The following is a 15,679-nucleotide window of genomic DNA, read 5'->3' as shown; positions in this document are numbered from 1 at the left end:
AAGGGCCAAGCAAGGCTTCCAATCATAGGAAGGTCCTTGGAGGATACTTAAATACAAAGGTGGGTATCAGTGGGCCACAGTGTCATAGAATCATGCAATGCTTTGGGTTAGAAGGGACCTTAAAGACCCTCTAGTTCCAAACCCCCCACCGTGGGCAGGGATACCTTCCACTAGACCATGGAGCTCAAAGCCGAATCCAGCCTGGCCTTGAACACTTCCATGGTTGGGGCGTCCACAGCTTCTATGGGCAACCTGTTCCAGTGTCTCACTATGTTCACAGTAAAGAATTTCTTCCCAACCTAAATCAACCCTCTTTCAGCTTAAAACTGTTACCTGTTGTCTTATCACTCCAGTCCCTGATAGCAAGTCCCTCTCCATTTTTCCTGCAGATTCCCTTTAGGTACTGGGTCCCTGTGCTGCAGGGGTGCCTGCCATACTCCCATGCACATCTGTGCATCAGATGCATCAGGCATCTGTAGTGCTTCTCCTGAGGCCAGATAGACCTGTTGGCCTGAGAGCATCCTGCCTTCCCCCAGATCCAGGCAGCTTGGACACAGGCATGAGGGTAGGGAGGAGCAGGGTTCCCCACCATTCTTGTCAGCCAACTATTTCATACATACAAAAACCAGGTGGGTTTTACACTTTTGAGTGATGTTTGAGGGTCATTGCCCCCTGCTTTGCAACAGAGGCTGCTGGCTGAACTTTGTGAACCTAGTTCTGCTGCCATTGCTCACTGCAGGAAACACTTGGTCACACCAGGTATCCCATTACCCTTCTGCAAAGTTATTGCCATTGGGTGTGCAAGTCTTGCACAGGCTTTTGCCCCAAATTGTGCGGGTATTGTCTCCAGTTGTTACTACAGCAAAGGAAACTCACAGTATTTGAGCCTCACTGAGACTACGAATCTAACAAGTTGAGACTTGACAGGGATGTTATCACAGGGCCCAACAATGGCTTTACACTCAATTACATTTACGGTTTCTGTGATTCATCTAAATGTTTATGGCTTTTTCACTACCAGGAAGTTAAGAAAAAAAAATTTTTTTTTAATGAAAAGGAAAATAAAGTTCTGTAATGAACAATTTGCTGGTGCAAGGCTCCATGTGAGACAGGAAAGAAACTGAGCAACTACCTTGGGTGGTGGGGAAGAGCCATTTTCTGTGGTGACCAGAGCTATATTTGATTTCTTAGGCAATGTCAGCTTTTGCATGCTACATTCTTTGGCTAATTGCCAGCACGATGTGTAATACTTTAGCCACACTGTTGTTACTTAATCCTTTCCTAATCTGCAATTTGCGCAAGAGGAGTAAAATCTAAGCAAAGCCACTGAGAACATCTCCACTAATAATTTATCAAACTCAACTTTTGTTGTTGGCAGGAGACGGTAGTTGATGGAGGTGAATGTTTTCCCACAACAGCACCGTATCATAAACACAGGGCAGCTGATTCATGCCACACTTATTTTCTGTCATCCACCCTTCGTGTCACCCTGATATTTCTTCGAATGATAAGCCCGTGTGTGTGCTCACAACACACCGCCAAGGTCCCAGTTTCATCTCTTTCTGCAAATTACACATTAATTAACCATTAATAACAGTGGGAGTTGCATGCAGAAATCCACACCCACCATGATGAGACCGTGCCCTTGGTGAGCAAGTGCCTTTTTAATCACCTCCACCTCAGTGCTGGAGCTGCCTCCACAGCCCTGCGAAACAAACGGCCCCAGAGAGGGAAGCGCCCGGGCACTTGCCAGCTCTAATCCTGCCTTAAAGAAAAGTGTTACCTCTTGTTCTATGAATTTTATTTATTTTGGTCCTCTGGGCAGTGCTTGCTGTTGTTAGAAACATGATTGCTTCATACAGTTATGTTAATGTTTGCATTTGACAGAATGTAATTGATACTTCGGCTGCTCCAGTTTCAAAGCCAAATTAGGAAATGAAGTGCTGCACATTAGCTTGTTTAGCTGGTTAAATACTGTAAATAAATACATGCAGGGCAATGAAAACTAATGAGTTTTCTTTAAGGCATTTTCTAAATAGCTGGCTTCACATAAAGAAAAAAAAAAGATGCTGCTATGAACTCATATCCTGAAGGATCTGTCATTTTGCAGCAACAAAAGTTGATTCTGTCTGAAATCTGAACTCTGGATTTCACTTGGAGAAAAGGATTTTGCAAGTTATGAAGGAATCATGGCAAGAGCTGTTTCAAATTTCATGGTACTTTTATCAACAGTACTTCTGAGACACGTTGCATTTAACACAGCCTTTTTTTGCAAGGGATTAATTGAGACCATGGTTATATGTCAAGTTATTCTTCTCAATGCTTACCACAAAAACATCTTTGTAAGAAGTATTTGCATAGGATATTTCTTTGTGCTGCTAAATCTGTGCACTGCCATAATGCTGAATGTTAGGCTTTTTTCCCTGACAGAATGCAATAGTATAAAAAAGTAGGGAAAAAATCTGGTTTTTTATAGAGAGATAATCTGTAAGAAAATTCCTTGACAGAATGCACTCAGCACTGCTGGGATAAAATGTGTTTCTCAGGTTTTCTGTCAGGCCTGCCCTCAGTGCATTAAAGCAGAACTAGAGGAGAGCACTGCGCTGGCTTTGTGATCCAGCCAAGGGCAATGAATTTTCCTCTTGTTCATCAGTAAAATGACCCTGTTCTTTCACCCCTTTCCTTTCATAAATACTACACTGATGCAGAAGTGCCTTTGCCTGAATTGAAGGTGTTCTCCTAAAATCAGGGCACTGTTTAGATTAGGTAGATCTGAATGTCCAGCAGTCCTTTTTAACTGCAAATAACCTCAGCAGTATCACCTGCTTGGCAGAGATATTGACCTTAAACTTGAGCTTGCTGAGCTGGCTGTTTTACACAGCACTTTCAGAGGAAGCTGGTTTACAAATTCTGCTGTGCTACTTCAAAAGAAAATTATTGAACTGGTGCCTAAAATGCAGCTGAAGTATTGAGAGTTGATAAAAATACATATTTAGGAGGTAAGATTTATCCTGACTGGGAGGTGGTTAGATGCCGGCTTCAGATGGAGACCAGGATGTTGTGAAAAAACCTCAACTTTTCCTGTGTTTTTAGCAACAACAGAGAAGGACTGAAGGCTTCCAGCACTTTTCAGAGAGGGCAGTTTCAAGGTGAAAATGGTGACCAGGTCTGCAAAATACATAAGAGATTCATATGGTCCTCAGACAAAAGGACCATTTAAAAATAGACAAATTATGACTCCCACAAAAAGAAATGTGTGCATTGCATAAATCAAAGTTCTCACACCCACCATCAAAGTTTAATCACTTAATATGCTGGTTCTTTCAACACGCTCTGAAACTTTGTATACAATAATACAAACGATGGGGTAACAAAGCAATAGCAATTTATTCTGCTGTACAAACGGATGTTGCATTATAATCCCTAAAGCAATACAGAGGCTGGTTGCAGATGTTACTACCATTTGGCATTTAGTTTAATTGCTCTGCAGCACAGCTCATGTGAAACAAAGTCACAGGATGACCTACACATTCACCTACTAAGGGTGGCTTAACTGCAAGGGGTGTTTTGAAAGTTTTCAAGGTTTTGCTAAAATACGAACCTCCTGCAGTTGTTTTGAAAGGATGCATCAGGGCTTCTATCCAAGCCTGAAAGCATGGTAGGGCAGGGGGTAATTTAATCAGCCAGGCTATGCAGCACACATATTTTTACAAGTCTTGCAAGAATAACATCAGTAAAGTAACTTGAGATATTTTGGTGTCTGACATTCACTCAGCAAGTGCTAAGAAAATATGCTTACTGCACAGATCACTGGCTTCTCAGAGTGGGAGTCAAGGTACCTAATGAAAGTCATTGCACTTTGCTTTATCACTGACCAGGTCCCTATTCCCTCCTTTTCACTTTCTACTCCCCTTCTAAAAGCAAAACTGTTTTTGAAGTTGCTCCTGCTCAAGAAGCTGCCTGGAAGCAGTTGCTCCGCTGAACAGATTTCAAGCAAAAGGACAAAGTTAAACATGAGGCAAAGTATAAATAAAAATCAAGACTCTCTTCCTCCTCCTTTCCACTTGTGAGCGATGATCTCACCGCTCCGGGTGGATTGCAAGGGTGGCTTGATCTCTTTCAGGAACGCACATTCTCTAACCTTGATACTGCAGCTATTTATACTTCTCCCTTCTCACCACAAAGAAAAGCAGCTTTAATAATCTTTCCACTCGTTTTTAATGAGAGCACCGTGTGGCCTCTGTGCTGCTTCTCAGCAGCGGGGTCAAGCCTCTGCCCACGAGCTCCAGCTCCCTGTAACACCAATGCTCTTGGTTGCTGCCCCTCCCGGCTGCTCACTTTTAGACATCCGAGATCTGATTTTCCACTGGCTGGAGCATCACATTGCCAGGCACACAGGTGCAGGATGACAGCCCTGCTGCACCACAGCATCTTCTGCTCACAGGGCACAGAGGGAAACAAATGCATGGGCTGAAAGGCAAGAGGGTTTCTAAAGTTCAGAGGCAGAGCTGTAACTCCTGTCCCCCTTTGTTTATCAGAGGAGTAGGATACCCCATTTCATATAACCCTGGGGATGTCCCAAGCCCTTTCCACCTCACAAGAGGCAGGATCCATCCCCTGTCCCCACTCTCCCTGGGGATTCAACCCCAAGCTGAGTTACGGGAGCTCAGGCTAAGGCATGATGGAACACACACAGACTGTAGAAGAGCTGACAGTCTCTGAGGCCAAACCCCATTTTTTCAGATAAAACCAAACTGAAACTGAACTGCATTCCTCTTGAGACACCACAAGAAATGAGGACAAACATTATGAAACCAAGTTTATTAAAAGTTTCTACAAGTCAGACTTTATCATCCAGGTTTCCACAAACATATACATATGTACAAATTGGACATAGTGTTTTTAGCTTTTCTGGCAGAATTTTCTACCAATATATACAAATGTACTGTTTTTATAGAAGGGTTAAACTGTATCACAGATACAAATGTCAAGCAATCATGAGAGGTTTAGTGCAACGGAGAGCTGGAGCGCTCTGCTCTTAATGCTCATGATTCTGTCAAGTTAGTATTGCCAACATTAATTCACATTAAATTGCTCTTCGACACCTCTTATTAGGACAAAGTACAACAAAACAAGAAAACAAAACCCCAAACAATAAGGTATGTACAAAGTACACAGTCCATGAGGTATACATGGTATTCTCGCAACGTGTGGTGGGACTGCAGCTTGCCAGGGTTAACCCTTAAAATGACTTCACTCAAACTGGGTGGTGTTGGGAACGTGCATCACCCACCTCAAGGCCATTTCAGAAGCCGCACTCTTGCCTAAGGGTGAATGGACATCCCTGCATAAACCACTGGACACATGTGAAACAAAGCAGAAATTTTAGGCAAGACTAAGCTTTACTTACCCCCAACCCAGGAAGCTAATGATTTAGATATATTCATTATCCACACATATTGAAAAGACTATAAATAATCATGCAAAACAGAACAAAACAAAAAGAAAAAGGTGGGGGGAGGGGCTGGAGGCAAACAGCATACCTGAATAATCAGCTAGGGGTGTAAGGAGATTTTACTCTTAAGACTAACTTTTTGGAGGATGAAGGGGAAAGAGGAGGTGATGTGGTATTTTTAAGAGTTGAGCCGGTTGGAAAACATGGCCATGTTTACAGATACTGTACAAGACACCCCAGATCCTTTTCCAGGGGAAGGCGCCCCAGCTGATAGTGTTACAGTTTGGTAAACGGATACATTTTGGCACTCGAGCTAACAAGACCTGCTATTTGACAAGCTCGCTGAGGGCATAAATTTATATAGGCTACACCGTGGTAACATGAGGCTTAAGTCTATTTAAAATGCTTTCCTGGTCAGCGAATGGAATAGGAGGGGATCTGGCTGAGAGATCCACTGGTTTCTGCTTCAGAAAGAGCCACAGCAGTGATTTGTCTTACAGGTGGATCTAGGAGCTTCACACCTCTGAAAGCAGGATCAGCTGGAGGAGCAGCAGCGAGCAGAGAGCTGGCCATGGTGGGCGAAGATCTCCCTCCCTCATTAATGGGTGCTTACAGTCACAGAGCTGATTCGTGAGCTGGCTGCTGGGGCACGCCAAGGTGATTCCCCTTTTAACCATTTCTGTCAGATTTGTTTAGGTAGAGGCGCACCTTGTGCCCCTCTGCCCCTACACATCGTGGCCAGGGCTCCACACCTCTGCAGCTGCTGCAGGAAAGCAGAAGGAGCTGCCTTTCCATCCCACACCTTGCCAGACGTAGGACTCTGCAGCCAAGATGCAACCAGTTACACCCGAGGAGATGCGGGAGGCAGAAGACTCAAGACAGTTCTCCGGGGCTGCTGGGACCGACCAGCAGAGCAAGAGGATGGAACTCTGAGTACACTTAGGGAGTGGAGATCTCCAGGTTGGCATTCATTTAGACAAGGTCACTTTTCTGACCATACTGGCACTTTAAGATGCTGCTGAGTTTGCAGACATGGAAAAATGAAACCCTACGAAGATGCCGGAGGTAAGAACTGACGAGGTTTTTGAGATTTCGGGGTTAGCAGAAGAAGGAACTAATATCATCACTGTCTCCATGATATTCTGGGACAATCTGATCTGAAGTTCCCGTCTCCTGGTCTGTATATCCAGGCTCCAAGACTGCGTCAAACCAAGGGTGAAGCAAGATCTCTGGAGCAGCGAGTCTTTCAGAAGGCTCCCGCCGCAGGAGGCTGCGGATGAGGCAGCGGGCTTTGGGGGAGACGTGGTCAGGAATACAGAACTGTCCACGCCGGATTTTGGAAAACAGAGTGCTAGGGTCCGAGTCATGGAAGGGATAGCGTCCCACCAGCAGGGTATAGAGCATCACTCCCAAACTCCACACATCTGCCGATTTTCCAGAGTAAGTCCCTGTTGTGTTTAGGATCTCAGGACTGACGTATGCTGGGCAGCCGTGCTTGTCTGAGAGTGCATCGTCTTCGCCTTTGATGATGTGCGTGTCTTCCAGGCTCTCCAGACGCAGCTGAGTCCTAGGGAGGCAGGAGAGGAAGCCACAGGTGAGAAACACACAGTCATGAGCAAGCACAGCAAGCCCCTGCCATGGCCCCATGCTCTCTTGCATTGGCACTGAGAAAGGAAACACTTCTTAACTTGCAGCAGAGAAGTTGCCCAGACTCCCGGCCACGTGTAAGTGCTGCTGTGTACGACGCGCCAGCATTCAGTGACACTCACTTTTTTAACTGAGGATTTAAACAACACAGAGGGCTCTTGAGGAACACCAAGCCACCTTCTACCCACACAGTTGCAGCGCCACTGCAGGGGGTTAATTGGTGACATGGCACCACACCATGTGCCGTTCAGGCTTTCAGCAAACAGCATCCAGTTGCATGATTCCCCAAACCACAAAGCCCAGCTCCCCTCTGCACTGGTGAGGATCATTGCCTTTCCTGAGCTTTTGTTTTTTCATTTTAGTTTGTAATTTATTATTTTTGCCTTTCTGGAGAGTATCACCGCACCCACCATATCCCAGGCGGGGATGGGTCCACCCCAGCCTCCTATTTTGGAGGGTAAAGGGAGCTCCATCAGCAGGGAAGCCATCAGCCAGCCCTGGAAGGGTTCTGCACTGCCTGGCAGCCTGCTGGGGTGTAGATATGTTGGCTGCAGCCTGTCCTCAGCCTGACCTCGGCAAATACCCATTGGTTCTGCAAACGGAAAATATGACTCAACGAGAACCGTGGGCCCAGGATTGGCTGCGGGAGCCCTGAAACTGCACCTGTGCGAGAGCCTGCGTTGCCTGCCATTGCTTAACCCTCTTCTTGCCAAATGTGATGCACATGACATCGCCTGTGCAACATGTTATTTCCAAATGAGCGAGACTGTGTGCAACGTAACATTTCAACAAATGTTTCATCTTCTTATGGGAGGGAAAAGCTGCAATAGTTTCCTTCAAAGGAATAGCTTTACGTGTCAACATACGGCTGTTTCTGTTTCAGAGGGGCAGTGCTAGTTAACTTTCTTATCACATCCGTAAAAGGTACCCTGAAGAATCATTAGCCCAGTTTGACAAAACAAACAAAATCCCTTTTCTTCTCCATCACTAATATCACCTTACACTTTTACGATAATAAGCACAACTCCATTACAGCTTTTATTTAATTTTTTAACATTCCTTGGGATAAGCAGCTAGTCAAGAGTCAATTTTGCTGATTAAAAATGTATTTCTGACTCTGCCATGTGCGGTGAAGCACTGCAAGAGAAGCAAACACTCCAGGGGAATACTGCATTATTTCCCTAATCTAAATTTAACAACTAGATTCTATGATCTCCTCTATGAACCTATGCTTTAGGCTAAGTTTTACTAAAGTGATTTTCTTTGATGCAGGATTTCCAAAGCATTATTTAACCATGTCCCACCTTCCCTGCTGTGTGTGCCCACATGCACGGGTACAGGAGGAATGGAAAGCACGGCAGTGGAGCAGGGATAAAAGCCTCGAAGGACACAGCAGCATCACCCTGATCAGCAGAGTGGTTCAGCAAGGAGACCCTTCCCAACTACTGTGGCTCCCCCATGGGTCACAAGGCAACTCTTCCGAGGAGAGGCCAGCACTCCAGTTCTTCACACCTCCTGCTCCCCCAGCCGGGCTGCTTCCTCTTCCCGGCACAACACTTCAGCATCACCCCTCTCCCTCTCTGCCTTTTATTCATTTGACACTGAATGAGTGGCACACATGACATCTTCTGGCGCTAACAAGCATCCGAACTATCATCCCTTTGTCTGCCAGCGGGTTTCACTGAACTTCTGCTGAATGAGAAGAAGCTCCCGGCCAGCTTCCTCCCTTTCGTCAGTCAAGATCTAACAAAGAGGGAGTGCGCACCGGTTAGATCCGTGACCTACTACACACACATGATGGGGACCTACGCGGATTGCTCGCAGGTGATGCCCGGCTGACAGGGCTGTTTCCACTCCCTGGGACGCTTTTTGTGTCTCTGGATGTGGCATTCCTCTCTCCCCACTCACCCCAGGGCTGGCTGCTGACAGCCACTTACCTTTCTTCATTAGAGAAGACAAATTTCCTGAGCTTGAGGTCACCAAGTACGATGGCTGACTGGTGGCAGTGAGCTACAGCGGAGACAATCTGCTTGAACAGCCGGGCAGCCTCCTCTTCCCGCAGCCTCTTGCGGCTCCTCACGTAGGAGTGCATGTCCCCAAAGTCCTTTTCAAAGAACACATAGGCCTTGGTGTCCCCGAGAATGACTTCAACAACCCCGGTGATGTTTCTGTGTGACGGCAGCTGAATGTAAGGTCGAATCTTGTCCTGGTAGTGTTTGAGGGGGAACACCTGTATAGAGGAAATTAAACCCAAATTCACTCTCAAGGGCGTTGAAAGCTGCAGCTCGCGTAGCAACTCTCCCCAAACAATGACGAGGGAGCTGGAGGGGAGCCAGGGTTCGGCAGGACTGGCAGAAGCGGCTACCAGGACTCTTCCTGTTCGTTTTATATTGCAAGGCTGGGGGGGAAACTAAAACAAACCACCATTCCCACAGCCTTTGGGGGGGAAGGCGCTCCGAGGTAAGTCGGAGTCCCAGCTCGCTCTCAGCGCGTGCAAACCTCACCGGGGGCCGGCCGGGCGTTCCCAGCCGGGGAGCAGCGGGAGGATGTTCGGCAGGGCTGTCCCCGGCCGGGCGCTCGAACGCGCCGCCAGGACCCGCTCCCACCCACTCCGCTCCCGCTCACCTTGCAGCGCAGCTCCCGGCCCGAGCTGACGCTCAGCGCCCTGGACACCTGCTCCCGCTCGGCCAGCGGCAGCAGCAGGTAGGAGGCGATCAGGCTGGGACCCGCCGCGCCGCCGCCGCCGGCGGGAGAAGCGGGGGCACACGGCGACCCGGGAGCGCTCAGGCAGTCCGGGGGGCCGCATTCGGCGAGCCGAGGGCACTTAGCGGCCGGCGCTTCCTCGGCGGGGCCGTCGTGCAGGGGCTGGAGGCGCTTGGCCGGGGCGCTGCGGCAGCGGGCGGCCGGCAGCAGGGACGCGGGGCGGCTCATGGGGGGAGCGGAGCGGGCGCGGAGCTACAGGCGGGCGCTGCGCGCTGGGCGCATCCCTTCGCTTTCCCCGCCGAAACCTCGGGCCGTGTCCACCATCTGCTGCCGAGTCCGCGCTAAAGTAGTTGGAGGCTTTAAAAAAAAAACTTAAAAAAAAAAAAAAAAAAAAAAAGGTGATTCTCCTCCTCCTCCCGGCCCTGACGCACGGGGAAATGGGAGGAGGGAGGCTGGGACACGCCTGCTCCGCTCCGCCCGCTGCTCTCCGCGCCCTGGCCCTGTCGCGCAGCCGGGCGGGGCGGCGGGGGAGCGGCCGCGGGTCTCGCTAGGGCCGGGCGGGGCGGCGGAGATCCCCTTCGACCTTAAATAATTGTGGCGAGAAAGCGAAGCCACCTTCCTTTCCACAGTCTTCTCGTCCATACAGTTGCAGGTTCCCAGTCCCAGTTCTTGCTTTTCACTAATCAGTAAATAACCATTCCTCAGCCCAAGGTTTGCATCACGACGCGGTTGTGTGAGCATAAGCGTTTGCTCATAAGCGTAGACGTAATGTGCACCATCAGAAATACTTGGCACTGGGTGTTTCCCATGTTAAAACTATCTGCTGTCCGAAAAAGGAATAGCTCAGAGAGCCAGGCAGCAGCCAGCAGCTGAAGTGACCTGTGAGGAGCAAACAGAAGAGCTCCACAAGGCTCAAAAGTGTGGGTTTAAAGAAGTAAATAGACCTGCAGCCGGGACTTGTAGTAAATGGAAGAAAAAATGAGACAAAACCAGACAACAAATCATCCCTGGAAAAAAAGCAGACAGCTGTAGTTTTGACAAGAGTGCTTCAGGAGGAAACTCTCCAATTTTCTGTTTACATATATGCAAATTTTCTGTAATTCAGTTCTGAGGCTTCCCTAATATTAACACATGGACCCTGTGTTTGTTACTCAGTTGGATCAATTCCTATTCCGTTTTGGTTTCCCCTACCCAGGTCTGTACGAGCAACAGAGAGGGCTGAGGATGGGCCCCCCCAGCTCTGAAGCCTGTGATGCCACGCGTGCAGGTATTTGCTCAGATTCCTGATAGATAACTGCACAGCAAACCCGTGCATGCCTTCAGCTACTTCTAGTGTATTTTAAGAAACACATGAAACTCTTGTGCAGGATGACTCATAGCATAGCAGTCCCATTAATGCATTTAAACATAAAACGCATATGCCATAAAGGGATATCCCAGGGCCTGCATTTCTTTTTTTTTTTCCCCAGAAATACAATTCCGTTAATGCGTCCAGATTGTTTCTGAGTGATTCACCACAACTCTCAAAGCACACTATTTTATTTGGTTCCTCTTATAGGTAAAACACACGCAAGTATCCATCAGACCTTTTGTTTTACTTTTCCCTTCCTGGAAGTTTAATGATTGAAATGCTGCTGCTGGGTGAACTTACCTGGTAGGATGCTGCATGTGTGGGCTGCTTCCTACATCTGAAATAGCACAAGGTGTGTGTGTGGGGGAGTGTCAGTACCTTTGGGGACAGAGGAAGGGTGCAGACACATCAAAATAGCAGTGGACCTGGAAAAAGGTACTCATGGGCAGTATTAATGTGTCCCAGTGTCCCCTGTAGCTCTCGCAGAAGTGAGATGCAGTGTGAGCAGGAATGAAGGTGTCAGTGTCCTCACCCTCCCAAAGATCCCCCTCTCTCAGCTCCCATGTCAGATCACTGTCCCTGCTGAGGAGAAGGGCCATACTGAGGATCTAATGCACACATTGTTGGAAGCTGTGTCCTTCATCTGCCCAGCCTCCCATCCATTTAAAACTTCCTAGGTCCATGCCATGGGGACACAGTGGCACCTGAGCACAGTGCTTGGTTCAAGCTACTGGCAGCCAAATGGGGGATGGCACCCACTGGTCCTGAAGAAGGGAAAAAAGCACATCTTGTCATCCTGGCTCCCCCCAAAAACACCTGGTGTGTGAGAGGAGAGCGGAGGTACACACAGAATTGCACCCCACAGTCCTGCCACGTTCTCCTGGTGCCTGGGCAGCCTTTTCTCACAGGGATTCCAGCAATTTTGTGCTCTGTATGGGTGCCCTGCTAACTGGAGCACAGAAACTGGGCATGCAGTCCCCAAAGGCCAGGAAAATATAACCCCTGGGGAATTTATCCCAGAAGTGCTGGTGGGTGCCCTCTTCTAGTTGACTGTATAGAATAAACTACAGTTATCTGTCTACATATGACTGAGACAAACCAAAGCTTAAATCTCCCAGGTCTTTGCAAAATGGATGCAGTTCTTGAGAGAAGGAAACCTTTGTTGCTTCTTCAAAATGCCTGGCATGCTGTCAGGTACTCAAAGCATTAATGTCATGACTAAACATACAGTAAAAATTACTACTCAAGTTAGTCTTATGTTTCAGGTACAGAATATAAGAAAAGGTCCACACTCAGACTCCCCTCTATCCTCACCAAATTAATTTCAAGATGCAGAGCAGAGAAGTGATTCCCGCTTTGGCTTTTCTTCTTTTTCTAATTTTGGCCAATCCCCAAAATGCCAAAAAAAAAAAAAAAAAAGAGATACCAAGGATGGTATCTGATGGCCTGCATGGCATGCTCTTTCTCAAAGGGCTGAAACCTGTCCTCCTTGCCCATCTCTGCCAGTGCTTGCATGCAAGCCTGGTTTGGTTAGGAATCAGTAATGAGAACAGGAGGAATTCCAGGAAGAAGTCTGTGAAGAACTGTTGCAACATTTCAGTATTAGATTTTTGCAGAATATGGGGCTACCACACAGCCTTGTGTTTGTTGCAGGTCATGCCACTGGCTTTTAAGCATCCAAGCTTATCTCCTGCATTAGTCTCCTCCTGAAATCAAAAGCTATCTTTTGGGGTCTTCCTTCCACTCCTTGCACAAGCCTTCATCATTCCATCTCCCCCTTCCCCAAAAAAGACTTTTCAGGGTCTACCTGCTTAGCATATATGATGAATACTATAATGGCAATTCCCAGTTGTGCCTGTGGTGAATTTGAGCTTGAATGGCTTTACAGCCCTTCAAAATGAACCAGGGCAGTGTTAAACATCTCCAGTGGACAGCACTGAAAATCACTATGGAGCACAGATCAGCGCACAGTTAAAGACCTCATGCTGGGATAAAACACTGACTCTGTGGATGAGTCCCACTATCCAAGTGCCATATAAAATAAACTGCTGTGAGCCAGCAGAATACAAGGAACCATCACTCAGCCCTGATGCTCCAAAGGGACTTGGTACCTGTGAGGTGGGCAGGGATGACCTTTGTGAAGTACAATTCAGTAGTCTTCATGCTTGGCAAAGGACAACAGTGTGCCAACAGGCATCTTCCCAATACTAACAAAGTCTGAGGAGCTCTCAGTCAAAGGACATTGCAAAATCATTACAAAATGTAGATCCTTCCTTGGAAAAGGCCAGTCAAAGCAAGCAGGACTGTTCGCTGTCTCCTCACTTCCTGGAGTCCCAGCTGCTAGGCAAGGATGTGGGACTGCAGCAGAAAAAAGAGCCTGTGGGATGTGTATCACAGAATGGGCACATCCTAGCAGAGGGAAGGGTCTTGTCCAGCACAGAACTGCCAGAACTGTGGCTAGGTGAATACTGCTCTTCATGTATTTTTTCTCTTTCTTGAAACAGACAAGCAGCTTAGTGCATCTGTGAGATGAAGATGGAAGAATCCAGAATTCCTGGTGTTCAGGCATGGACCTTCCCTTTCCTGTTATTTTATTTAAGGGAATTTTTGTTGCGTGGTTTTCAAGCATCTACCTGTCTCACCCTCAGCCAGTGCTTACACTCATCTGAGCAGCTGCTTTTCCTTAGATGCTCACAAAATTATTTCTGTTGCTCCAGTTCTCTGACCCTTTATAACTAGAGCAGCCAGAGGCAATGAGAATTGTGTAACCATACCCCACTTCCCAAATGCTTGGGACAGGTCTGGTAACTTTGATAGTTATGTCTCATGGGACACACAGAATAAATCTCTATTAGATTAGGGCACTTATAAATAAACTGGCTGCTTGCTACAAGAAAAAGTGAAAAAGCCATTATTTTAGTTACCAGATGAGAGAGGCAAGGCAGACAAATATTTTGCCTAATATTAATCTATCAGGCAAATTATGAAAAATAAATATCCTTATTTTACAAGTTATCTCAAGCCATATGATGAAACTTAAATTCCTGCTGTATTGAAAGCCAGCAATTTAAAACCAGCATGTCATCTAAAATCTACTGGTGTATAGAATTACCCTGCACAGATGGGGCTCAAAGAGTAGTCATACGGCCAGGTGATAAAGAACTAAAAGTAATGTTTTTTATAGCAGAACGGCATCTGTGATAACCCACAGCCATCCTCAGACACTGTGGAACTTGGCGGCAGATTCACTGCTAAGACATAAAACACATGATGAGCACGTAGTGACATCAAAAGGAGTGCAATGTAATGGTGTTCAGATGTCTCCCCTCAAGCCCACACAAAAGCTGCTCTGAGGGCTGCTGTAGCTCGGAACTCTCAACAATTCCCTTTTGATAAGCCTGTTGTTATCAAATCCAAGGAGTCTTATGAGCAGCACCTCCTGACTTTGTTCCTCTGCGAACTAAAGAGCATGAAGGCTTCTTCTGTTGCCTGAAAGACGTGTGAAGGTTCAGGTTTTAAACCTCAAATCCTGTTTTTACTTCAGAAGTTGATTGCACAAGCGGACAGTGAATGAGTGTCTCCGTTTCCCTTGCGGTCAGAGAAGATCCTATTCATACTGAGTTTACAAGCAAACACTTCCTTTGGTAAACTTCCCATGCAATTCAATTCATGTGCGTGCTTTCAGGCTCTTCTTTGGGTCTGGACTAACATCAGAACAAGCAAGAGAGGCAGGCTCTCTTCTCAGCCCACCACAGCCTTTTCTGCAGTGCTTTGAAATGATGAAACACACTGTGTTTTCTGCACACGGCTGCAGTCCTGTCAAGTCACTGGGATTATTCATGCATCAAGAGGCTAAGCACATACATGGGCATCTACTGGATGATGTACATCCATCCCAGAATTTTACTTCCTTAACAATCAATCTGATGTTTTTCCTCTTTATAGTTACTGGCTAGGAGCCTAGAATCTGCTGGCACCTACACATAGGATTCTCCTCTGAGCATTCTGTGACCATGTCGGGTGTTTGAAATATTATGTATTAACAGTAAGTACTTTATGACCAGAAAATAAAATATTATTTATGGAAGACTTGGAATTCGAAGTCAGTACTAGTCTGTACCTGTAGTGAGGAGTCATCAGCTTAAGGCTTTGGCTGTAGTAACAGAAAGGAAGACCTGTCCTTGGGATGTTCTAACATTTTTCATTCCAGGAAGCCCTTTTCTAAGTGCATCTTTTTCACTGTATAACAGAGCACTATCCATTATGAAAATGTTTAGTTAATGGACACAGCAGGAACCATACATGCAGATTTTTAGGGAAGGTGAAGATTAAGATTCACGTGAAATGGCAGTGAAACTTTATTAGTTGTGCAGTGAATTCTAAGCTAGTTCTGGCCACAATACTAGAACTATTCCTGAGAAAAATGTCATGAGGTACTTGTGACCACAGGTAGGTAAAACCTTTGTCATCAGCCACTCATGAGGAAACATGAGTATCCAAGAGGACATTGTCTAAAATAAGGC

General features: G+C 46.8%; 1 protein-coding gene and 1 long non-coding RNA gene across 2 annotated transcripts; one reads left to right on the top strand and one right to left on the bottom strand.

Moving 5' to 3' along the window:
• Positions 1-4,806: 4,806 nt before the first annotated feature.
• On the bottom strand, positions 4,807-10,176 carry TRIB1 (tribbles pseudokinase 1). Its single transcript, XM_048286896.1, has 3 exons — positions 9,728-10,176; positions 9,040-9,332; positions 4,807-7,022 (listed from the first exon to the last, which is right to left on the bottom strand). The coding sequence occupies exons 1-3, from the start codon at positions 10,031-10,033 to the stop codon at positions 6,554-6,556; spliced, it is 1,068 nt and encodes a 355-aa protein (XP_048142853.1). The 5' UTR covers positions 10,034-10,176; the 3' UTR covers positions 4,807-6,553.
• On the top strand, positions 9,332-15,252 carry LOC125317199. The gene is made up of 3 exons (XR_007199965.1): positions 9,332-9,562; positions 11,001-11,072; positions 13,661-15,252. It is a non-coding gene; the product is annotated as an uncharacterized LOC125317199 (long non-coding RNA).
• Positions 15,253-15,679: the final 427 nt, after the last annotated feature.

This window comes from Corvus hawaiiensis, chromosome 26 (genome assembly GCF_020740725.1).
Source record: "Corvus hawaiiensis isolate bCorHaw1 chromosome 26, bCorHaw1.pri.cur, whole genome shotgun sequence".
In the NCBI taxonomy this organism is placed as follows: domain Eukaryota; kingdom Metazoa; phylum Chordata; class Aves; order Passeriformes; family Corvidae; genus Corvus; species Corvus hawaiiensis.
Note: the sequence above shows the minus strand (reverse complement) of the source record. Positions and strands in the feature narration are given on the sequence as shown.

Bases quoted from the DNA above. Each gene is read 5' to 3' on its own strand.
- TRIB1 (XM_048286896.1), bottom strand. From the start codon at position 10,033: ATGAGCCGCCCCGCGTCCCTGCTGCCGGCCGCCCGCTGCCGCAGCGCC. The intron at 9,333-9,727 runs GTGAGCGGGAGC...TCCTCTATACAG, and splicing joins GCCGGGAGCTGCGCTGCAAG to GTGTTCCCCCTCAAACACTA. The intron at 7,023-9,039 runs GTAAGTGGCTGT...CTGCCTCCCTAG, and splicing joins GTCTTCTCTAATGAAGAAAG to GACTCAGCTGCGTCTGGAGA.